This window comes from Camponotus vicinus, unplaced genomic scaffold (assembly GCF_025532165.1).
Source record: "Camponotus vicinus isolate PSW18456_S1 unplaced genomic scaffold, iyCamVici1.0 SCAF_11, whole genome shotgun sequence".
Lineage (NCBI taxonomy): Eukaryota > Metazoa > Arthropoda > Insecta > Hymenoptera > Formicidae > Camponotus > Camponotus vicinus.
Window position 1 is genome coordinate 2,499,672 of NW_028141947.1, and position 27,315 is coordinate 2,526,986.

The 27,315-nt window shown below is 35.3% G+C and overlaps 1 protein-coding gene across 6 annotated transcripts in view; it reads right to left on the reverse strand.

Annotated features, from left to right (window-relative positions):
• Tei (irregular chiasm C-roughest protein teiresias) overlaps positions 1-27,315 on the reverse strand; it is a 429,473-nt gene that overhangs the window by 250,266 nt on the left and 151,892 nt on the right. For all 6 annotated transcript variants that reach the window (XM_083081803.1, XM_083081801.1, XM_083081802.1 and 3 more), the window contains one exon: positions 26,767-26,808. In XM_083081803.1, coding sequence (XP_082937929.1) covers positions 26,767-26,808 — 42 coding nt within the window. The remainder of the gene's footprint in view (positions 1-26,766; positions 26,809-27,315) is intronic.

Here is a 27,315-nt window from a genome sequence, read left to right on the forward strand (position 1 = left end):
TGGACACGTAAAAAATAGATAAAAATAACCCCGTAAGTTTCTATAAATTCTTTTTTATAACGCATCTTTTATCATCATCATTTACTTCTTATCGATCAAATGTGTTTTTCTTGAAAACAGTTAGTTTTGACGGAATGAAATAAGAGGATTCTGTTTTTAGAAAAAAATATAGGAAATCTAAAAATATAAAAGTGACCTCAAATAATCAAATTTACGAATTGTTTTTTGAGTATAAAGTACTTGAGTTCGTGCGATTAGCATTGAACACAACTATAAATGAACAATAAATTTAAAAAGATTACATATAATATTTATATAAGAATTATATATATTATATATATATAAATTATATTAAAATCGATGAATATTAACATTACACGTTCAAAATATTAATTATTCGATAATTTATACAATAGCAATAGCGAGATTTACATATAAAATATCTGGCAAAAACTTTTGATAATATTTAAAAATAATTTTAAAAGTCTTGCGTTCATTAAAAAGATTATATTCATTTTAAAAATTGGATTTCGAAAGTTTTGTAAATTAAGCTAAGAAAGCTTATAGAAGATCTACTCCTGGCATGATATTAACAAATTTATCACATTATTTTAAGAATCTTTACTTAGCATAAAAATAATTCTTACAATTTATTAAATGCTTCTCAAATTTTAAAGACTTTAAAGACAAGTATCTCGATTCAGATGCGTAGTAAAAAATAATTTTGGAATATTTATAAAGTTATTTTTGCCTTGCTTTACATGTCTACAAGAGATTGAGAACCATCTTTATCTTCAAAACATCTTGTGTAGTGCATCTCATTGCAATCTGGAATTTATGATTATTGAACGCGTTTCCACATCACGTCGGAAAGAACTCGACGGCTGCATTGATCCGAAGAGGAATCACCTATGCGACAAAGGGGTATCGTTCCGTAGCAACGATTGGGTCAGGCAGCGTAACTCGCTTCCGGTATCTTCTGTGTGCTGCCGTTCACTTTCAGGGCGCTACGTGAACTTTATAACTCCGAAGGAAGCCGAAAGAGAAGATGGCTGGCAACAAAGCAGAAACTCTGCGGCGCTGTCGTATTCGTTTCACGTACTTCTCGGTGGACCATATAGATCGCTTGTCGCGAGGATCAATCTTTACCGTGCACCAGAACAACGTCCAAGTAATTCCGTCGGGACGATCAAAGTGGGAAAAGAAGAAAGACCGGGATTTTCGACCAACTCGTTAGTCTCGTCCGTCGAACACGCGTCGTTTTGTCAAACTCTGTGATTTACCACAAATTTCACAAATTTCTGTATTTTTGCAGATGATGTAAACCCGCCCAGGGAATTCCATGTCTTGAATTTTTCATTTCAGTTATTGATTTTGAATTACCAAACATTGATGAAATTACAAGTTAGGTGTATGGCATTTTAGTAAAATTTCTAGAAAAACTTGCTATGAATCAATTTCTTTGAAATAATTTATCTGGAAAGTTTAAACATGAAAAATACGAAGTATATATTCCGCGATCAAAGTTGCTACTTTTGTGTGGTCCTCAATGCGCCACGATCAGATCTTAAAGGCTCCTGAGAAAGGGAAACTGCCGACTGAAAGATCCTACCAGCTGAGCAAGACCCGATTACGTCTGGACATTTAAGCCGGGGTCTTAATCATTTAATCCATCGACATAGATCTCTTTGTGCCGGTACAATAGGTCAAGTCTGACTCGAGCGAGCCGTAACTACTTTCGATGCCGTTCAAGTACCTCCATGTAGCTATCCTTAATCGGATCTTCGTAACTTTTGTGAGTCGAAACTAAAATCGGCTCTCGAAAGAACCGAAGGAGTCTAAGTCTAAAGTGAGCAAAGAGAAACGTGAGATGCGCGAAAAATCTGATACTACTTAATTCAAAGTCAACATCACAGCATATGAAGTTTGTATAAAAAAGATATATATATATATATATATATACATATATACACACATATACGGTAGGAAAATGATAATTTATATTTTTATCAATAATCAAAAATTATATAGAATAGATAAGACACACATGAGAAATTCTAAAATGATTTTTTTTTATTTTTGCTAAGGTATACACATATACAGGGTGTCCCATTTTAATTGACACGCCCCCGAAAATCCCTTATTTTTCACTTATTCTTATAGCTTATCTCGAGAGCTTCCCAAAACACTATAATAAAGTATTTTTTTATTAAGTACTTTTCGAGTTATGAGGCTTGAAATAATTTTTTAATTTTACAGAAACTATAAAATACCACGTAAAATATTCATTTATCGATTATCTTACCTCAATACTTTTATGCTCCAAATAATGAGAGAAATCAATTAGTGTAATGAAAAACACACAATTGTTTTTAAGAAAAAATGTAACTGTCAATTGCAAATTACAAATAAAAAATAGGGAATTCCATTTAAAACATTCAAGATGACCTTGTCCTAACCTTGACGATGCCACCCAAGGTCAAACTGATAAAATCAATAAATAGATCTTTTTAAACTCTACAATTTTTATCTGAAACTTTTTTTTAGAATCACAAATTAAAAAGTTTTTGGGGTGGTCAATTAAAATGGAACACCCTGTATATTTTAAAGTTACTTATTATGCGCATATGTAGTGGTTTAAAAATTTATTATTAAAATTTCTCTCATATATTTTGCCTAATTTTATTCTTAACAAAAGTCATTGTGTAAAAGTCAAGCATCCATTAAAACATTTCTACTGAACTCAAAGTTTCTATTGAATAAAAGAGTTTTTGTATAACACATCTGCAGGGGACATTTTTCAATCTTCTAATGCTATTCCATTTAAACAGCGAGCGATTTAATCATAGGATCTCTTAAAATAGACTTCAATCAAGGAACAGTGTATTCTCTCTCCGAGAGTTCGCAATTTCCCGAAGCGACAGCTGCAGTCGAAAAAAGGTGAACGAAAGTGAAATCGAATAGGACGGTCACGGTGCGCCCTAGATTTTCTGATATACGCGTAACTTGAAGAGCGCGTCACGCGCTGTAAATTGGGGCGCGGATTGACAGTACGTCCAATGTCAACAATCCCAACCTGTAAAATCGACGGCGTAAATTATCGGACATATCCTGGTGGAAGGAATGGGGGGGGAGGGGAAATATCTCGACGATGCGTCGTAAAGTTTCAACCATCGAAAACGATCGATCGTTTCTCCTGCCGTTAATCCACGATTCACCAAACTTTTTTACGATGCAATTGCTGCTATCGGTTCTGCTGTACGACTGAAACGAGCGAATGAATGCGGGAATGGACGCATCGTCCGCAATACGTGGCCGTTGTAGAGAAGAGCAAAAATTTCGAGGCTTTCCCGCTACCGAAAAACCGTCGTCGTGCACTTCAATGTAACACATGTTCGATCACATTCAAAGTATAAGTATTCGACTGCATAATAAATAAACTTTCAATCAACATACATGGGGTATAATCATCCGCGACCGGTTGTTTAATCAATTATGCATATATCCTAGATAATGCAGTTTCCCTGAACTAAAAATACTAAAAATGAAGGTTACAGTAAAAGTAAAGATACTGAAATTTTCAATATTAAGATTACATGAGAGATAAACAATTATGAATTTATGGTTACAATTAAATATGATAGAAATTGATTTACTCATCTTTTTAATTAATTTTAAATTACTATATTTTATTTAAGGTTTAATATACATGTATGATCATATAAGATATTTAATGTTTAAAGATCAAAAAAATTTTCCAAAAGAAAATAACATCGGAAATACGTAACAAGAGGAAAGACTTCTAGAATATCTAACACACTCAGCGTACAAAAATGAGGTCGCATTGATAGGAATAGATACTATTGTGTAAACGCGTATACCTCTCAAGGATATTATAAAGTAGAGTACCTCGTTTCATTACATATTACATCACACAAACGTAATGTTCTGCGTCTGCGCGATGCACATTAAGGTCGCATTCTAAATTATTCGGCAAATGCCGATGGCTTTTCTCACGAATGCGAGCTTCATGCGCATTCGTAGCTATGTGGAATATATCGAGCGAGCAAAAGAGCGAAAGAGAAAGTTACATCTTTTGATGTAATTACAACTTGTAGTTTCTAGCATCTTAGTTTGCGAAAGAGAAGGCATCGAGCGAGTTGGAAGTAATAATCGAGAAGTTCGAGTAGTTCACACAGATATTTACATACTTTTGTTCCTTATAAATGGCGGAAACATGAATGAAAAATGAGGAAGAAATAAGAAAGAAATAAAGAATGAGGAAGAAATATGTGAAGAAAGGCAAATGAAGAACCGAGATTATGCTGGAAAGCAACTTTTCTTCACCCGTGACAATCGTATGGTTTTACACTTTTAAAAAGTGACATCTAGGCAAATAGCATTAAGGGGATCCCTCATTGAACGGCGAACTCTTACACGATTACAGCGCCCTCATCTAATCCTCATCCCGTATCTCTCTCTATCACATTATTTATAAAGAAGATGCACTGCTTTTTCTACTCTACTTTACCAACATTTCAGGTACATACGGGCCGAAATTTTTGGGCATGTGCCATTTATTAATTAGACTACTAAACTCAATTTTCACAGTTCCTCAAGTTTTTATTGTGCAGTCCGCTATTGGGTATGCTATTGTTTTATGCATAAAAGCTACAAAACATTTATACAAGGCTAATGTCTTTATGAGGTGATAGCTTTAGACGCCATGTTGATCTAAGAAGTCGATAAATAAATATATAATTTTATACTTTTTTTTCTTTCTCAGTATATAATCGGCTTCCCCATGTCCGTTTGTATCTATACTTCAACCGTAGAAAAGGATTTTTAATTCTATGTAGACAATAAAAAATGGCACATGCCCAAAAATTACAGTGTTTTGTCGATAAAACAGATAGGTTGAGGGATCCCCTTAATTGATTTAATTTATATAAGAGTCTAAATTTTCAAAAATTTCAAAATTTATTTTTTAAAGGAGATAGATTAAATCAGTAATGGATGCAAATATATATAATCTCTATAATTGCTATAATTATAATAATGCAGTGATTTCGCAAGATGAAAATTCTACTATTTGCAAATAATAGAAATAATTATCTTTTCAAGAATTATGCTTAGAAACATTCTCGCAATTTGCAAGAGATGTATTCAAAAATAATCCTCGACGCAAATCGACGATACTTAACGAAATATACATGTAAGATGGTGTGCCAACGATGCGAAAAGAGACGGTGAAAAGGGCAAGAGAGGCGAGGAAGGAGCTGACAGAAGTACATTCTCGTTCTTTGAACTCGCATTGACTTGCGAAACCTTCCACTTCTGCTTTTTGCGCACGTTTCACTCAATTCGACGCATTGTTGGTTAGTCGGAAAACGTGAAAAGCTTTTCACGCTCTTAACACTGAAGAATTCCTAGAATGGTAATCAGAAAGCAATTTTTAATAAAGTGTAACATTAAATGTCCCAGCAAACATCAAGTAACATTTATATAATTGTTAGTTGTAATTTCCCACTCAACAATATAATTGTTACATGTTATGTAACAGTTATATTGTTATGTAACAGTTACATTGTTATGTAACAGTTACATTGTTATGTAACAGTTATATTGTTGAGTGGGAAGTTATAATTAACAGTTATATAACTGTTATTTTTAGTGTTTGCTGGGGTTAAACAATTCGCTATATAAAAATTTACAAAATTTACAAAAATATAAGCCTATAATATATTTTGTCATTTGTATCAGATTTGAGAAATGATATCGCTGTCAAGTTGTATTGCGTCACATTCATGTAACTCTATTAGCTCAACCGCTCGATAAGCACTCCCGAGGGGTAAGAAAAAGAGGAAACGTACGCCTCTCGACGCGGTATATCTGCATTTCATCTAGATTCTATCGAGTAAAAGCAGTCTAGTCTCAGAGGAATAACACGGAGATGTAACACGGAGCAGATGCGTAACGAGAGGCACAGCCAAGTTGGTACATTTCCTCAAGTGCATCTCCGACATTATGGTTTTCCGGCGACAAGTGGCGCGGTTAGCTCATGTATGTAAGAAAGCGAAACGTGCAAAGCAACTCTCCCTTGTTAAGTGTCACAAATTTTTTTCCGCTAAATCTGCCAGCACGTCAAGGTGTCCGTCGAGATTTATTGTTGGGATAAAAGATAAGGGAAAAACAACGGGGTTCCTCTGTTCCCATTCCCGTTTCTTCTCTCTCTCTCTATCTCGCTCTTGCTTCGTCTCTCCTCGCATCCTAACATATCTGAGCGAATTTATCGAATAACAGGAAAAATGATTGATGGTTGGCATTTTATCCCGCGCAGTCTCCACTATAATACCTTTTTGCATCATGTTAGAAAAAAGCCCGGTTCCCAGAACGATCGTAAAAATAAATTCTCAAAGGAATTTGCTCGTTTTTTTAAGAATTGAAAAAGGACATATTTCTCGGCACATCGAGATTGTATAACACATTTTATAATTTTTTTTCTCTGTTCGTGATAATACAGGGTGTCAGGAAAATTTTCGCAGTCCCGAAGTGTGAAGGTAGATTGGCTCAAATTAAGAAGGAAGGTCCTATACTATTTTGCGATATTCGCAATAATTAACGAAAAATTAATTAAAGAAGATCGGCCAATCTGCGTGAGTAGAAGCGTGAGGCCCGGATTCACCACTCCTTCCCCACTCACCGCTTCGCCGCGCGCCTAGTATAAGGTTACAGTGGGACGACTGTCAACCCCGCGCGCTTCTACTCATGCAGATTGGCCGATCTTCTTTAATTAATTTTTCGTTAATTATTGCGAATATCGCAAAATAGTATAGGGCCTTCCTTCTTAATTTGAGCCAATCTACCTTCACACTTCGGGACTGCGAAAATTTTCCTGACACCCTGTATAATAGAGAAGCGGAACGCATTATAAATCCAAGAGTTGATGAATCTCAATTATAAACTTTGCTTAATTAATTATAATTGATTTACATGATAACTAAATGATTTACAATATCTCTAAATTCTTTATAAAAACAAATAAAAAGACTTATCCCTCTCTTTCTTTCCTCCTCTTTTTCTCTTTCTCTTTTTATACGTGTATAGTGATTCGAATCAAGAAAAACTTCGCTCACGGACAGAAATCGCAATAAATTACAGCGCGCATTTATAATTCAACCGACCGTCATTTACAAACAATATAATGCACGCGAATATAATACGTTGTTGGGTATTACATTTGCGACCCACATCCTGCGTGCAAACCGTAGCCGCGTTAACGGAATTTAAAATAGCGGCTGACTTTGCCGTAAAGCCGACGCTTGAATGTTTAACGATCGTTCAGGTTGAGCACGTATTTAAATATCGCGGGGCGCTAATTACAGATTAATATTACACAGCATCGGCACAACACCCTTTGAAGATATAATGGAAAGCTCTATGTGATTGCCATTTTTCACTTGTTTGTCCATTGACGCTTCGCTCGGTAATTGACAACAAGCGACGATGTATCGTAAATAAATAATCAACCTGATCGCGCGCGCGCAATATATTCGATACTCGAGCGGGCGTTCGATAAAGTGTCGATTTTAATCCTTTTCGCAGCCAATTATTCGCCTCTCGTTTCAAAGTTCATTAAGAAGATAAAAAATCGCTTTTAAGATTCCTCCGCTCGCTAGATCGATGATTAAACGGAAAAGCGTTGAAACGAACATGCCCTTATTATACTACATTATGTGTAACATTAATCGACGGATATGAACACGTTGATGAAATTAACAAAACAATTTGATTTGGACTGGTATATGAGTCGGCCTTTAACACGATGCGAAAGTTGGATGAGGAGAGGAATACCATCGAAAAAGGCAAACTTTTACTATTGACGAATAAATTGAATGTTAACTCGTCGCTTATAAGCGAGACGAGTTCCTCTCCAACACGGCTTTTATAACACTACGACAGCGATGCGATGGTCTGTTCCGCGTAATTTCCTCGTAATTGCCGAAACAACCTCGAAACAACTCTCGTTAAAACTGCCGCGGGCTAGAACGGATATCCGGCGCGGCGCTTTGAAGGTGCAGAGATGTCACCTACACACGGGGGATACATTTGCAAAAAGTCACGGCCGAAATTCGCGATAATCGCCGACACTAGCGGGTACGTCTCAATTTAAGCGTATGCAGCGAGAAGCATCGAGGCAAGATCGAATTTTAGTGTATGCGGAGAGTTATGCCGATAATTAACATCGAAATTGTCGATCTCGTTATGGCTAGAATTCCATTATTTCGTATCTGGATAATTGATTGAATCCTTAATTGAATCCAATGAATAATTATGAATAAATAATGAATGGAATCGGACGTCGAAGTAATTATTGTCGAAAACGTTGCTGGAGAAACACTTGTGACATTATCGGAGAGAAATTCTGAAAAGCAATGTGTAGCGAAACGTATCAATTCAATTCAACATTTAATACTTCGATAATCAAATCACTTGAAATACAACCGTCGCAGTGGCATCATATTTGCGCTTATGTTTCATTTATGAAGTACAATAGTTTCCAAAAGCAAATCCTTCCGCTCGAAGTAAAAAAATTTCGCATCTATTACGAGTAGAATTTAACAAAATACAAAGATGTATTTCATAGATTTATACTCTTCAAATTATTAAAAATTAAAATTAAAAATTTAAATTAAATTAAAATATTAAAAATTATGAATCAATATCAGTCTCAAAGATTCAATAATCATCGCAACATCTTATTTGCATATTAAATTAATATTCAGGCTTCAATCAAATCGCTCTTACGCACGAAAGCACAAATGAAAACGTAATAATACGTAGAAATTCGGTCGAACGTTCGCTTCTCCGAATATGACGAGCAATGTATTCATGTTTCAAAGAGCTGTGCTTAGCCGAGATAAGAGATCCGTGCGCAATAAAATCGAACGAAATATGCTGACTGCGCGGGTTCGTGTCATAACAAAATATCGCAGACAGAATCGCGTCGACCGCTGATTCCATCCCGGCCAACATGCCCTGCCGTTCTACAGAACGATTAATCAATAACGGCAGCATAAATTTTCATATTTGCGGAAATGAGTCCTCTCGCAGCTAGTTACAGTTTTATTACGTTACATTATCATTTACCGCCGTAACGCTATATTTACCATTCGTTTAATTTCAGCTACTCATACGATTCAACATCCATTAATCACGGTAGGTGCAGCTTTGTTCGAAAATACACATGCAGACAAGACTTGATTATAAAATGAAAAGTCGTATTACGAAATTACGTATTAAATAATGCCCAATATTTCGTTAATTGACAGAAACGCACGATAGTATTATCAATTTTGTTTAAATTCCATCGTAACGTGTATGTGTTATGTCGTTACATTATTAAATCTATTTATACTTATTGATCGCACATGTAGAATTGATGTAATTTATATGATGAAAAAATTATTTATTAAAAAATTATAAATTTACGACCGTTTCTTTCGTTTCCCTTTCTCTAGCGCCATAGTTGTTGTTGAAAATATTTTAATCGCATAATTTTCAATCCGTTGAATTTCAAAACGAACAGCTTGGCCATCCCTACTTCCGTTGCTCATTAAACAATACTGCTCATTTCCTCGAATGCCTGAAGCATACTCGAGAGATTCAATGAAAAGCTCTCTTGTTCCGGTAACCTATTTTCGCCGGTGTTTTCTGTGTCGTTCTAAGAAGAAATTTAGGTCAAAAGGAGGAGCGTACGTTTTTCTCGTGACAATGTCACTCGCAGCGATTTTAGCTGAGTGTTCCATAAATTGCGATTAAATATAATCGATTTCGAATATAACGATGAAATCGTCGATGTACGTGCATTAAATATGATTAGCAGAAATAAGAGCTCATGTTTGATATTTTATTATTTATTGCATATCGAAATATAATTCAAAGAAGAAAACATGTACACATGCATTAAGAAATTATTGGAAAAAAAAAAACATCGATGGCAGGTAGAATTATTCTTATTAGATCAACATGAGAAGATTGATGGCCACGTGAAAAGCGACATGAGAAATCTGATTAACTAGATTTGCAGTAGACGTGCAATCATGTAAAATCGATAGCATGTAATTTTAAATACCACGGAAATAGGTTTCATTGTATCTAATATTTATGTGTGTTGCAAAAAAAATTGATCCAATTTTTATTCTTCGCTAACGAAGAATGACGGCGATGCGACTGAATCTTTAAAGGCATGAATAAATAAAGTAATTTCGAATGATCTTGTAGAGAATAATAATAATTAATATAATCCATATATAATTATATGGAATAATTAACAACACTTATTATATGTTTACATGTATAATGACTTTTTAATTAAAAAATAATTATTGAAAGAACGTTAAATTTCATAAGACATAAGATTTATTCTTCACTGATTCTATTTTTCCGTGACATATTGCGCGCGATATCAATATTGCAATTTAATAACAATCTGCCAGAAGTTGAAAAGACTCGTTTGACAAAACATTAATTCGATTGTAAGAAAAAAGTGATAAAGCAGTACAGACAATATTGATAACTAGTAATATTTTCGCATCTTGATAACACGGAATCGCAATTTCACGACCTTATTTCAAGAACAATCGCATTCAGAATTATATCGCATTCAGAAATATTTAACTTCAGAACAAAGCACAGTTATTATTGCACATTGATATTGGTGCAGATATTGTTGCCAATATCAATGCTAGCCGCGTAATTTAAATAAAATTTAATAGCATACGTTTTCATTTAAATTATTATTTATTTCTCATATCTATAATTATAAGTTTTTTGTTATGTATATACATACTTTTTTTTTAAAGACACGTCAAAAGAAAAATTTATGATCGGTATAAAAAAATTAAGTAAAAAGAACATACAACAAAAAATATATTAAATATCTTAGATTTTTATATAAGATGTTTTAATAATATTAGGAATGATACGACAAATAAAATTACTAGATTAAAAATAAAATACTAGATTAAAAATAATAAAATACTAGAATAGATAAAATACTAGATATAAAATACTAGATTACAAATAAAATTACTAGATAAAATTACTAAATTATTATTAAAATACGCATGAAAATAAAATATTTGAGAACATTATTAAGATTCTTGAAAATCGCATATAGATAAATATTATAAAGAAGCACTATAAATGCCACTAAATTATAAAACTTTAACCACGATATAATTTCTTCGGCCATAAATTTAAAATTAAGGACATTTTTGCTTCAAACTCGTTCCAGCGCTTCTATTATATTTCAGTTCGTCGATTATAAATAATATAACGGAAATTCTTGCCATAAATCGTGAAATTATAGACAATTAATAAAGTTAGAGCGGGAGTCCCGTGCCTCGAAGCAACGTGATTTTCGCTTTCGCGTTGGTATTTGTCGCAGCTCTATTTCGGGCATCGTTCAAAGAGAGATTACATGGTTGTCGGGTGGTGAAGACGAAAGAGAATCTTTTTTTTTTCCAAGCTCATAGCAGTAGGATGCTGCGAGACGAAAAGCGTCCCGACGAAAGAAACTAGAGAGGCGAGAGAAGACGTCGACGAGACGACGTTGGCTAAAACGTCCGTCTGAAATTATCTAAGAAAGCGATGATGAGAAACGCTCCCTTGCCAGACCAATTACCCTCTTTTCTCTCACAGTTTTCTCCTTTCTTTCTTTCTTTCTCTCTCCCTCTATCCCTTCTATCTAACTCTTCTCGCACTCTGCGGCCCTCGAAGTGTCGCAGCTGTCATCCCTAGACCAGAAATTTCGCCCGCGTTCAGTTTTAGCCCCAGGATAAGGGGGTAAATCTTCGTTTGCTTCTCGACCCTCTTGGCCCTTTGCGCGTGCCTCATCTTTTTCTCCCTTTTTGCTTGCTCACCCTACGTTTCCATCGTGCATTCGTCGGCAGATTGACTGGAATAACTCGCAGACGCTCTCGAAATAGTGTTAATCGAAAGATGTAGTGCAAAATCGAAATAAAACCGAGACCATCTCTAAAAGTGTACGGAATACGATCGAACAGGATATTTGACGACGATTCCCGCACTTGTGAAAAACGCCCACAAGCGCACTTAATTTGAAAGAATCATCAAAACGAGATGTATCGTACTCTCTAGTTATAAACAAAATTCTTTTTATCTAGGTTTCAATTAAAATTATTATTTAACTTTGCAAATTAGTCAGATTAATAAGCGTGATAATTCCTTAGATATCGATAATAGTCTGGTATTTTCGACTTTGATACTTATCAAAGTAATTGGGACCATTAAGATTATCTGGAACAAACGATATCTGGTAATTGATGAACGAATGAATGTTTTCCTAACAATATATAATTACAAACATACATATATTGATTTCTCAAATACATGTATCGGAGCAAATAAGCAAAACAACATGAGTATGAACAGAATATTAAGTATTGTATGCATATATCATCAAACTTTTTGAACTCTTTGTGTGTGATTCATTTGAAAGAAATATTTCCTTATCAAAGCTTGATCGGATGTAATCCCTTTGAAATCATACAATGGTTTAACTTCAAATTCTATCTTATCCTACTTATGAATCACAAAATCCTTTTTTATCTCTCTTTTTATCATTAAAACTTTTTTCAATCCTTATGAAATATATAGATAACTCATAAATTCTGACATTTTCCATTAGAAAAAAAATTACCGATTCCAGATTATTCAAAAGATACGAAACTTGCTGCATTATGTTCCTTTGATTCACTTTATATACGGAATTATAACTTCTCGCGTGGCGCGAGTTATTACGTATTCCGAAAACGGGCGATAAACTTTTAATTCCGCGTGATGTACGATTGTGCCTAGTCCCGTTTCGTTTGGCAGATCGATAACGAGAGTGAAATTGAAATCGTTCGACATGATATCGCCCATGCTTCGACTGCTTTTCCCAACGCCATCGGCAAGATCGAACGAAGTTTAGCGATTCGATATCCGCCGATCTGCACGTTGCGTGTCGATGACAGGTGAGCATATGCCAAGAAATTATTCGGTTCGAAATATCAGAGCGCATCGCGCTCGAAATTCGTATGATAATAGTGATTATGAATAATATAATAATAATACGATGCGACCGTTTAAAATATGAGAATTAAATAATAAATATTATAATATATTCAAGATAAGACAATATTTGTAAAAATATTGTATTCAATTGGTATTGAAAATTTTTGAAAACTTATATATATAAATCTTGTCTTAGTCTTGAGTGGAATATTAAGTGTCTTTTATCTCAATTTTATTAACAATTTTTATTTTTAATATTGAATAATTGTTTAAAATAATATTTATAAAATAACTTTTATAATTTATAATAATTTAAGATATTATTTATTAGATATTTATGTCATTCGTTTATTTCCACTATATCTATTTTTCATCTGTGCGTAATTTTTTGTGTAGTTAAATAATTGTGCAAAATTTTATATTGTTTATTTTATTTATTGTATTAATCGTTTCTATAAATTTGTTAATATTAATATGTTTTTATTTATTAAATAAATTTTTTCAAGTTCGTATGATATATAGTATAATCTTTTTCTCGACTAATTTACAAATATACATATTTTAGCTTTCTTTAAAAACCAATAATCTTGACAATCTTAATCTTGGTATTGTTTCGATGATTAAATAGAAATCTTGCGTTGGTCTTGTTTTGATCTTGAATTTCGACATAAAACAAGACTCAATATCAAAACTCTCTCGTGCAACCCTAGAATGAACAAATAGCGATAACACAAAATTAACACGATTTGACGAATAAATTCTTAAAGTGTGTAATAATAAATCAAAGAAAATTAAAGATAGAAAACAAGATGCAGTTTCTTTCATCAAACAAGTTCTCTTGTTTTTGTGCAGATGTTTCGTGGTTGGTTTCAGGCGCAGTCGTAAAGCATCGCGGACCGATTTCTCGGACGCAATTAAAATCACCGGCGTCAGAAACTTCGCGCGCACGGTGCACACAATACAAAACGGCCACGCCACTGGTAACGGTTAGTAAACCAGTGGCTCGGTTCGCTCCCCCAGCAGCCAATTAGCTCGACACACCCCCGCGTATTCAAGTCCCGACCTTACGAATTCCGGTTGTGGCAAATTGCGATTCGCTAACTCTGGGGCACGTGTAAACGCATATGTGTTCTTGTATATGTGCGGGCGCACGTGTAGCTCCCTTGTCCCGTGGCCATTGACAAACAACATCGCTTGGCGATGCATTAAAGGCTAGACGGTTCGTCCGTAGTTCGTCCGTAACGTTCATAGCTCTACGACTGTGGTTGCGTTGTTTGAACACTCGAGATAATGATACAAGCATCCTAGAGTGGATATTCTACGCTGCGCCACCGCTTTATTGAGGAGAAAGCGACATTACATTTCTACACACATGATATAAACGATCCCGAGAATTTTAAATTTTTAAATTTATCATTCAATCCTACTCAGATTATGATTACTATTTTTCACGTTGAAATATACACGTGACATTATACGTGCTATTAATTCTCTTGCAAATTTATGCTCATCATTTAACATACAATAACCGTGAACACCCACCATAAGGAAGACATTTCACAGAACATTTACATACAAGGGACACGAGCGAAATTGGAGCGCTCCCGGATGCATAAAAGCGCGAACGAAGACGTGAAAGCACCGCCATGTCGCGTCGTTATGCGTCGAAGTTATCAGTCGTCCTGACGAAAGAGCGATTCCTCCCCGGCGAACTCGTTTGGGATGAATGAAGCGTACGATTATGCGGCAAAATAATCGTTTCGAACCACTCCCCTGCATGGTTAACCCCTTATGCGAGTCGGACTTGGTCTAGTTTCACCCCCACGTTTCCGGCCGATTTCATTCCGCCGCGCATCCCCGCCGATGCTCCTCGGTCCACTATCCATCACCATAACAGCTTTCCTCCCGCGCCAGGAGAAAACGCCGCGAGAAACGACCCGTTGTACCAGGGCTCTCGCTGGCAAGTTGAAAATAATAAATTGTCTCCATTAGGCGGCTGACTGTCCATGTCCGTTTTCCCACGGTCGGACTCCGGCCGGACACGATTTTACCGTCGGTGCTTCGTCTCCCTAATTGCAAATTTCGAGTCGTTGTCGTCGTCGATGACTCGCTTCTATCTCGCCAACGAATCGCTTACGAGGAACGACGAATTATCCCGTACATCGGAATCTGGGAATTATTCGATGCAATTAATCGCGAGAGGAGAGAAGGCACGGAGAGGATTCGACGACCTGGGCTTTAGGCTTTTCCGAGACTCCAAGATGTCTCGGGGATAAAAGTCGAAGTGGAATTCCGAGCCGTCTACTTTCAGCCTCAAGCGTACGCGCACCTGTCGAATGTGACGAAGGAATCCACTCGGCGGCACAAAGAAGCTCTTCCGGATCCATCGAGAGCCCAATGGGTGCTCGAGCCTCTTTCTCTCTCCTTCCTTTTTCTCTCTCATCTGTCCCCTTTGAAGAAATCTTGCGAGTTTTTGTACAGCAAATGTAGGCGGCCGATGGTTCTTGATGCTAAAAATAGACTCGCGCAATACAAAACAATTCAACGTTCGAATTATCAAGATGCTATTCGAAGATACTTGAGATGGGGTATGCAAAGTTGGCACTCCCATGTTACGATATTATAGTTTTGTTAAGAGTCTTGAGTTATTTAGAACCAAGGGAAGAGTTTTTAATAGTTGTTAGATATCGATATAATTGGATATAGTTAAATAGTATGTCATTAAAATAAATAAATATAATAATAAAAGGTGACTTTGAAAAATGGGAATCACCTTTACGATTTTCTTATATGATAAAACACCCGTGCAAAGCAAAATAATTCAACATTCGAATTATGTACCAAGATGTACCAAGATGTTTTTACACGAACAAATGCTATTCGAAGATACTTGAGATGGGGTATACAAAGTTGGCACTCTCATGTTACGATATCATATTGTTAAGAGTCTTGGGTTATTTAGAACCAAGGGACGAGTTGTTAGATATAGTAGTAGTTAGATATATCATTATAATAATAAAAGGTGACTTTGAAAAATGGGAATCACCTTCAATCATTTTCTTATATGATAAAACACCCGTGTAAAACAAAATAATTCAACATTCGAATTATGTGCCAAAATGTTTTTACATGAACAAATACTATTTGAAGATACTTGAGATTGGGATATGCAAAGTTGGCACTCTATGTTACGATATCATAGTTTTGTTAAGAATTCTGAGTTATTTAGAACCAAGGGAAGAGTTGTTAGATATCGATATAATTAGATATAATTCCGATCATTATGATAATGAAAGGTGACTTTGAAAAATGGGAATCACCTTCATTTCCTTCCATGGTAAAACACTCGCGCAAAGCAAAATAATTCAACATTCGAATTATGTGCCAAGATGTTTTTACACGAACAGATGCTATTCGAAGATACTTGAGATGGGATATGCAAAGTTGGCACTCCCATGTTACGATATCATAGTTTTGTTAAGAGTCTTGAGTTATTTAGAACCAAGGGAAGAGTTTTCAATAGTTATTAGATATCGATATAATTGGATATAGTTAAATAGTATGTCATTAAAATAAATAAATATGATAATAAAAGGTGACTTTGAAAAATGGGAATCACCTTTACGATTTTCTTATATGATAAAACACCCGTGCAAAGCAAAATAATTCAACATTCGAATTATGTACCAAGATGTACCAAGATGTTTTTACACGAACAAATGCTATTCGAAGATACTTGAGATGGGGTATACAAAGTTGGCACTCTCATGTTACGATATCATAGTTGTTAAGAGTCTTGGGTTATTTAGAACCAAGGGACGAGTTGTTAGATATAGTTAGATATATCATTATAATAATAAAAGGTGACTTTGAAAAATGGGAATCACCTTCAATCATTTCCTTATATGATAAAACACCCGTGTAAAACAGAATAATTCAACATTCGAATTATGTGCCAAAATGTTTTTACACGAACAGATGCTATTCGAAGATACTTGAGATGGGGTATACAACGTTGGCACCTCTATGTTACTATTCTATAATGTATATATGTGTGTGTATTTGTGTTTTTGTATTATAGTTCTGTTAAGAGTTTTAAGTTATTTAAAACCACAGAAAGAGTTCTTGGTAGTTTTTAAAAATAATTCTGGTTATTGTGGTAATAAAAGTAAGTTAACTCCGAAAAATGGAGTGCCAACTTTCCACATCGAGTTCGAATAATTCTGAGCATAGGTTTAAAGTAGGTTTTTTGAATAATTACAGTCCGTGATACTTTTTCGGAGGATTTCTGATTTTTTATGTAAAAAATGGAAATTGAATATCGAGGATATTTTTTAAAAAATCCTGAATTTGGTCGAAAATGTTATTAATTATTTCGCAACTAAAAAAAGAGATGGAAAAGGGAAATAGACTATGCGTACTTCGCGTACGCGTAAAAACGTAATGCTGATGGACACAGTAGTCCTCGCCACGTCGACAGGATTATCCGGCAAACGTTCTTGTCTGTGTATGCCGATGCATTCGCGCTCTACGTCTTGCCACGCTTTCGTAGTAACTTAATAAACGTTGAAAGCAAAACGCTCCCAGTAAACTGTAGAAACAAAGATAAGTGTATTAAACGGATTTCAAGTGCTTTCCATTTTCCTGCGGCAACAAAGATAAAGTGCATTAAACGGATTTCGCTTCGACGCCGGAGACGATGACGAGCCACTTTGTTAATTGAGTTTCGCCCCTACGGTCCCGGGAAATACTTTGCTGGGGTCCGGTATTAAATAGCGCGAGTTGCATTACCGGCGGGTATCGACGGTACTTCCGCCATGGGAGAAAAGAAGAGCGCGCAAAAGACTGACTTACGCCTTCGTGAACGCGGCAAATTATTAAATCTTTTCAATCCGTTCTTTTCATCTTGTCTCTCGTTTAACATCGAGCGTTTCAAAAATATCATAAATCTAATTTCTCTCGTAAAAACTACGACAATTAATGTTTCACCGACAATTGAATGTTTCATAAAACTGTTTGAAAGAAATCGACGGGCAAAAATACGTAGAAAAAAAGAAATTTATTCGCGTAACCCAATTTAAAGTGTTTGTTAGGAAAAAGCGGAAACAAGAGATAATTAAATCGCGAACGAAAGAAAGCGCAAATAAAAACTGCGAAACTGCATTAATTCTACTTTCGTGCACGGCTAACAATAAGTTAACTGGCCCCTGTAACTGTTTTTGCGATTTGTAATCTGTTTTTCCATAAGAATGGCATCGTAAAGATTGCAACGTCGTTATGATTAATCTATATACAACGGCGTTGCTTGTTTCTTCAGATTTATTCAGATACAAATAACGGCACATTTTTATCACCTGAAATATCAATATTTATTTTTATGCGATAATAATACTGAAATGCTAAAATTATTTTCTCTCTTACTCGAGATATTTCTTTTAACTCCAATTAAAAAATCTTTATTATAGACATCCCTAACAAGATATATTCTATTCTTACAAAGAAGGCTCCGAAAGTGAGAATCGAGAAATATCGAATATCCGCAATGCATCATTTTTCGAATATCCTTCTAAATTTTTAGCCTTTTTCACGATTTTTGCAAACTCGGAAGAAACTTCAGCGTTATGAGATCGAAACGCAGACGGTCGGCCGAATGGCGCCGTTTAACATCTGGTACTGACACTACTTGCTGCTCGAGCGAATTAGCGTGGAATGCGCGCCTCGGCGAGAAGCAAGTTCGCGCTTTCCTCGTTATCGCTCTTGAGCAGATCCTTGCCGCAGAACTTTGCAGAGATCTACACGAGAATAATAATAGTCGCGTTCTTCCGCGCTGTCTCGAAGTAAATTTCTGCACTTCTCTGCAGAAAGCGCTTCACGTCCTTGCAACGTTAGTGCAACACTCCCTTTGTACTTCAAACGCAATAAGATTTTCAAGCCTCTAAAGCTTTCCACGCGCCTATATCTTACATTAAAATGTGTTTAAACGTGTGGATAAACTCTTTGAGGGAAATTATATTGTGAAAATATTGTGCGGGAGATTACACATTCTGTAGTGTATTTTCCATTAGGAGAGAAGAGAAGTTTGGAGATCAGTAATCGTTTAACCCTTTGCGTCATGATGGGTCACGACTTCCTTTTTTCGCAGCTTTTTTTTCAATATTTCGCATTTTTTCTCAATATTTCTTTAACAACAAATGGTTTTTTGTTTTTACAAACTCCCTAGAACAGTAATAAAGGTCAAAAAAATATAAATTCATTAATTGTTAATTGCAAAAATAAGATATATAAAAACAAATGGTCAAAATTAGTACTTTTTCACGGAAAAATACATTTTCCACTAATCTATTAGAAAATCAAAAATGCAATTGTTTTACGAACTTAGTACTCTAAAGTACTCTAAAGTATTTTTCAAAATTTTATCAGAATTTTCCGCCATATTTTTGTTATTAATTCTATATTAAAAATACAATTTTTGTAATAAATCCAAACTAACAATTAAAAGTACGAATGTATTTTCTTAAAACTTTTTTTTTAGGGATTTTTTTGAGTCACAGAATCCGAATCTAAAGGAAAAAATTTATAATTTTTTAAATCTATAATATTTTGCCATCTTGAATTTTTCGAAATTGAAAATTTTGATATCGATTCGGTTTCATTTACCAAAAAAATCCCTAGAAAACGAATTTACAAAAATTTTGGGTATCAGGAAAAATATATGGCTGAAAGAGTTAAATTACATCATTTCGGTTGGGAATAATAAACATTTAAGCTCATTAATAACGTTTAAGTTAATAATAAATTTTCGTCATCAAAAATATTAATACACAATGTATATCGAAACCAGAAATCGAGATGCAACATAGATATCAAAATTGAGCAACGTCCTATGAAAGTTAAATCTGACTCTGCGATTAAAAAAAATAAACCGATTACACGAAATCCAAATTTTGTATGCCTACGTGAACATCTGTGTTGTGTCGCGCGACTGATCGGAACATGATGAATCGTTGAAGATAATCCGACAGTTTTATCCTGCATCCTATTTGCCGCGGCGATCCGTAGAAAAAGAGAACTCGCGCCTCCTCGCGCTCTCTCATCCTCTCATGCGGCTACTCTTTGATGTATACCCCACGGCTCGTTGAATTCGTTTCATTCCCATCTCGTTTATTTCGGTTCGATTTTTTCCACGCCGCTATTTCGAAGCGGTCGATCCCCCATCGTAAAAGGGGTGCGCCATCTGACATCCGTACATTTTGATACGAATGCAATCTCGTGTCAATCCTAACGCGCCTCGCCTCCCCCTCCCCTCCCTCATCCCATCAGGAAAACGCATTCCGCGCGCTAGAGAGGACATGGTCAACGTAATGCCATAAATATTAATTCGCGTGATACACATCAACGCGGCGAGATATGGAACGTGATTTAGCGGAAGCGATAGTTTATGGCAGCGACACGATGCGACCTATGCGCCTGGGCCTGATCCAGGTCGTCGCCACAGGTGGCGACTCCCTAGACACTCATTTCGCATTATACATTTTCGTATTCTGCAACAACTGTAATTACTATCCTTCAGTTATTCGAATTGCGCAAGATTGATCCAGAGATGTCAAGTTTTCCATCATCCAAATTATCAGTTAGGTATATTTATGCAACGATCGTTGGTTTAAATAATATTCATTATAATCGAATTTAACGGAGAATCAGTCGATCGACCTCTTTTTTTCAAAATCCCGCAATTCGATGCTTGTAGTAATTAACTTTTTGTTAAAGAAGTTTTCCGGTGATCATTTCTACCGCACGGATGTACACATTAAGGAACTTTCGATGACCTGGAGGAATTCCATTTGTATTATAGTCCGCCACTTTGGAGACTAGATTCTGAATTTGCCGTGTATATCGTAGGAATATCCGCCAGCTGATTAAACCAAGCCCACCGCGTCTCTAGAGACATTCGAGATCCATAAAGCCGTTTCTACACCTTCCGGGCGTTCATTATGTGAATTGATACGGGCTTCCATCGCGGCATTAAAACCTCACAGAGGTTTGATTAAACGCAAAAAGGAATTCGTCGTTACCTACAACAACTTTGTATTCTATTTAATAAGAAAAGAGAAGGTGAAGAAAAATATGAAATTAAATCAATTAAGGGGATCCCTCAACCTATCTGTTTTATCGACAAAACACTGTAATTTTTGAGCATGTGCCATTTTTTATTGTCTACATAGAATTAAAAATTCTTTTCTACGGTTGAAGTATAGATGCAAACGGACATGGGGAAGCCGATTATATACTGAGAAAGAAAAAAAAGTATAAAATTATATATTTATTTATCGACTTCTTAGATCAACATGGCGTCTAAAGCTATCACCTCATAAAGACATTAGCCTGTATAAATGTTTTGTAGCTTTTATGCATAAAACAATAGCATACCCAATAACGGACTGCACAATAAAAACTTGAGGAACTGTGAAAATTGAGTTTAGTAGTCTAATTAATAAATGGCACATGCCCAAAAATTTCGGTCCGTATGTACCTGAAATGTTGGTAAAGTAGAGTAGAAAAAGCAGTGCATCTTCTTTATAAATAACGTAATAGAGAGAGATACGGGATGAGGATTAGATGAGGGCGCTGTAATCGTGTAAGAGTTCGCCGTTCAATGAGGGATCCCCTTAATTAATAAGAAGCAAAAGAGGATATCAAACTATGCTATTATCGAGAACTAAGAATCCAGTTTGGTGAAACGCATACTCTCTCCGTTTGTGCCAACTTGCGGTTAGGAGTAACGAAAAGAAGAACAAAAGAGAAAAAGAAGAGAAGGGAATTCGAAGTGAATACGACCCCCTCGCAGTCTTCGCAATTCCCGGTTAATTCGTTCGGAAGAAAAGTCGTAGCAACACCTTGCACTATTGCCAGTCATTCTCTAGGTACGCGGTAGTTACCAAACTGCGAAAAGGACGACGGTAGAGGAGGGAACGGAGTTGGAGGATAGCGCAGGAGACAGAGGATAAAGCAGGCGAGGGACCGCCGAACTAATCAGACTCGACCAATCCGAGTCGTTTCCCCTCGGAGAAGAGAGATGCTTCCTCCCGGTGGACAGGATAATTTAAACTTTCCCGCAAGCGCGGGAGAATCGCGATGATGCGGCGCAGTCGTTTATGTATCTCGGTCACTCCGTTAAAACAGAATTGGATACGAGCGTTAGATTCAAACGTTACGTTAACCATCGCGAAAATGGGCAACCCAAAACCTCCCAGGTATACATAACACGCGAACATGAAACGAATCGAGAATCCTTCGCGGGAATAGAGACAATTGAAACGTTATTAAAGCAATGATATTCGAATGAAGAGATTTAAGCTTCCTCGGCGAAATGCAATGTTACATTAATTTTTCGAGAGCAATATTCTTCATCAAATTTCTTTCCGTTACGTAAAATTAAATTTGTATAAATTATCCTAAAAACTTTGATAATCAAAAAATTTGTGTTAAAAATTTGTGATAGCTATTTGAATGAAATATTTTCGACGAGTCATGAGAGTCATTATAATGATATGACGAAAATAATGAGAGATGAAAACGCGTTAAAATTTTTAATAACATGTAAATTATATGAAAAAGAGAGAAGCGTGAAATCGGAAAAATTTAAAGAGAATTCAATCCTTATATCCTCGAATATGTCAGAGAACGTCTAATCGATAGTGAGAGAAACGCAGATAAGAGGGCGATGAAAAATGATGGAACTGTTTTCTACGCATCGTCGCCCGCGACAGAATAATCTAAACTTTCGCAAAGCGCGAATATCATTCCACATGAATTACGATGAGAGTAAATTATGAATATGTAAATTTCCAAATGGACCGAGTTAACCTGAGATTGCAGAAAAAATGTCCGATAAAATAAATATTTTTTATAAGGGTAAAGTTTAAAATTTTTATAAAAATGAAAATTAAACGACTCGGTCCATTTGGAAACTTACATATTCTACGCGTCATAAAGTTTATTTTAAGCCAAAATTATGGTCCAATCTCGAGTTGGGGAAATTTTTGGGCAACAGGTTTATGGGCACTTGTCCGCACTCTTTAACGCTATTTTTTGAATCTGCTAAAATTGTTTGTAACCCGTAGAGTTTATAGCTGAAAATTCTAATATTATCTTCTGGTAAATTTATATCCAATTCCCAAGTATTAATCGTTGCATTGGATAGATATGAGTTTCTATATTACAACTAGAGTGATTTTTGTGAAGAAGATTTTTTTGTGTATCACAGCCAAACTTTAACTTATAACAAGCATGATTAGTGCCATAGAAATTTTACTAATAGATCAGATCACTTATCAGAGAAATTTTGTTATTTAGATTGATTAGAAGCAAAATATGCGAAATCATAGTATATTTGCTAATTTATTTGCTATTATACCTCAGTTAATTTTTCACATCTGGAAAATGTTGTTACAATTTTTTGGCCATTTTTTTGTATAATAATCAAGCACGAGAGGAAAGTCATGAATTTAATAGTACTTTAATTAATTAATGTGCTGCTAAAATGTACATTGAATTAAAGCCAATATCAATTTATTATTAAATACTTTTAGTTAGTCAAAAAATAAAAAATGTTAGTTAAGCAAAAAAATAGAAATGTTTATTAATCTTTTGCTTTTCTCAGAGATAAAAAATTTCAATCATTATCGTTCCGAACAATTGCTTGTATAATGCACTTTGTGATAAACTAGATAAATATTAATAAATTTTTAATATGTGCATCCTTTTACAAGGTAAAAGAACGATATTTTAGCTGAAAATACGGCGTGGTAAAACGGCGTAATTATCTTCCCGGTTGTTGCGAGAGATTAATATGTAAATAAGTAATTGTGCGTGCCTTTAAAAGGCATTTCATTTTTTATGTATACTTTCTGCGCACTGTATGGAGTATTGAATGTTCAGTTAGGCCAATCCCGATTCGGTCGCGATTGTGAAGGGCGTCGCGACCGCGTGAACGAACGTGCTACAGTAAAACGCTTCAGAAACGAACTAAAAATTCAGCGATGTCGTTGCAGGAGAAACGGACGCAATTTAATTCTCTGCGGAGAAAGGGGCTGGAGAGAAGAAGAGCGACGAGCGATTTATTCTTGAAGGGCGACGGGGAAGGATACGGTGTGTTCCCTTTGATGAGAACATCCGTACGAGCCGTTGGCGAAAAAGGACATCTTCCTTCTCGTCGGTATTCCCGTCCGCGCCTATGCTGCTAACGGAATATATTACTTTCTAACGAGTCGCTGCGGAGGCTACGAGAAACGTCCTTGGCTCCGCATGCGTCGGATAAATAGGGAATTTTCAGTACGGCGTAAATCCCCATTCGAGAAATCGACGGAATAGAGTTATCGACGCGCGATCGATGGCTACGAATCGGTTCAAACGATTTCAATTTGAATAATCGTCACGTGCTACATTACTTACATACGTATAAGAAACGTCAAGTTTATTAATATTTATATCAATGCATTTACAATATCAATATCTATCGCAAATGTATTGCAAATGCAGTTGTTTAAAACGATCTAAATTTATACTTATTTATATTTAACGATATAATAATAATCTAAATTTATTATCTCTAAAGCAAAAGATTAATAAGTTTTCCGTTTTTAAAGTAAATTGTAATTTCTTGCAATTAACTAAAAATACCTGGTGTAATTTATATATAAATTTAGTGTATTTTTAGCAGCGTATAAAATAAAAACATGTAGCAAAAGATGTCAATATTACGATCTCTATGATAAAATTCCAAAAATTTCACTTTTTTTTTATTTATTTTATTTGATTTATTTTTTTATGTCAAAGCAGCCTTCGAATATGCAACTAATATACATATGTTAAAAGATTTAAGAGCGCCAAGTAATATAATAAAATACTAATTAACGAAATTTTTTTTGAACATATTTTTTGAACATATTTAAGCTAAATTCACTTTGAGCGATTGTGTGATTGGAATTTGAAAAAAATGAATTTTGAAAATATGAGTTAAGAAAAATTAATTCATCACATTAATAATATCATAATTCATAATTAATCTATTTTCATAAATATGATAGTTAATTAAAAAATATTTATTTAAAGTTCACACACACACACACACACACACACATATGTATATAAACTGGAATTTTCTTGTAAAGGAGAAATATTCTAACAAAAATATTGTAAAAAAACATCAGAAAATGAGGGATTTTTTATATCGCATTTTATTCCGCAATCAATGAAAAAAAAATCGACAACTCGATTAATAACAATCCGAATTAGGATTGGGTAGGGCATGTGTTTACACGCGTGCAGGCAAAAACTCAATTGTTTTTGTGAAAGAATAATGTCCCGAGCCCGAATAAAAAACTGAAAAGCCAACGGAAATAATTCCGTGCGTCGCAGTCGTGTATTTTTTAGCGGCTGAACGCGACATGGCCGAAAGTCGGAAAAATTGGCGCGTTTTAGCAAGAGGGGAGAAGGATAGCTCGTTGCCCAGCTGCGCGTTGCGAACGAGCGCGCGAAAAGCCGCGCTAACGCTTCAATTTTCTTCTATGAACCTCTGACCGACCGTAAAACGCGAGCGGCCGTTTGTACGCGGGGGACGTAATGTACCGATAAAGCACTCGCAGGGCTTGTCGCGAAATCTGTAACATTTTCTCGTCGGACGCGCCATTTCGTGCCGCGATCGCACAGTCGAACAGTTTTTAGAGCCGGGCTCATACGGAATTACGGCGCACGTATAACGCCAAATACCGCAACCATACCGTAATCTCAGTGTGTGCAATTTGTACAACTGCCATCCGATTGCCAAATGCGCCGCGAATTCCGCCTCTGTGTCCGATCGAAAATACATGCAATATACTGCGATGGAGAGAAGAGAAGCGCGCTAAATTTAACTGTACCATATAATTGCGCTTTAATGTCTTTATTTTGGTACGATTTGCGTATATCAGTTAATGAAACGAGATGTACCATCCGTTTGTTCCCCATGTCCACCTGGACCCGCAAAACGTTCCCGTTAATCGGGAGGCTTATGCTAATTACGCTAATGAACGCCCAGGAAATGTAGTACAAGCGGTCAAGGGTATTAGCACTCGCATTTGATTTGGACGCACTTCCGTGAATAAAATTTTCAAATGTCTATAAAGACCGCTAAATCGATTTCGGTATATCTGTATTCTTTATCGCACGCCGGGATTACATACGCTCGGTGTAACACGTTTCGGGCGCAATGTAAATCACGCGGTTGCGTGCTCAAAATCGATGGCACGGTAATCGTGTCGAATAATAAACATTATGATAATAATTGCGATAATATTATTTTATGTTAATACAGTGATAATAAATGTAATTAATATTGCAATATAAACATAATCCGTATAACGCAATTGAATATAAACATTCTTGGCATGTACCAACGAAATAATATAATGTAATATTATATTATCTCATTATCCATTTTCAAAAATTCAGTTTTGACATTTTTTTCAAGATTTTCGTTTAACAAAATTTAATTATTACGCTTAAAAATTACTGCATCGATAGTATGAAACGAGATAATCACTCAAAATAAACTTTATATTGATAATTTTTTTCAGAGAAGAATGTGTGTGAATATCCTCTTGCTTTTATTATAATAATTTTTTTCTTTTAATGAAGCTTACTCACCTCCTCTCGGAGAATCCGTAGGTCCAGGCCGTTGTCTTAAACCTGCAACAAGAGAAATAAAGAATTGTTTTAAGTCGATTATGCATTAAGCAGAAAAAATATCATTCATTGCGCAATATATATCTTTTGGCAAAAATGGTTAAAAAATTGTATATAATAGAATTTAGTACATTTTTTTTACTTTAGACATAATCACTGATGTTGCCAATTGTGAAAATACAATTACGACTATCTATCTAATTTTCTACAAATATACACTTGCATTAAGAAACAAGATTGAAAAAAGTTTAATGAAACATTTAAAAATAAATTTATTTACGACAAGGCAAAACATTTTAGTTGGCCAATAGTATACATGGTATGTACTGCGGTTTTACTTTGTAAATGTTCGCCATTAATTCGGTACTCAGATAAAACCAAACATTTATTTTTTATGTTGCAATTCACGCGCGCGCATATATAAACTGAAGTAACATAAATAATTTGTTCTACTTTCGTATTTCATTATTTGAAATACATAAACCCATATTTTTAAATTGATTGTTAAAA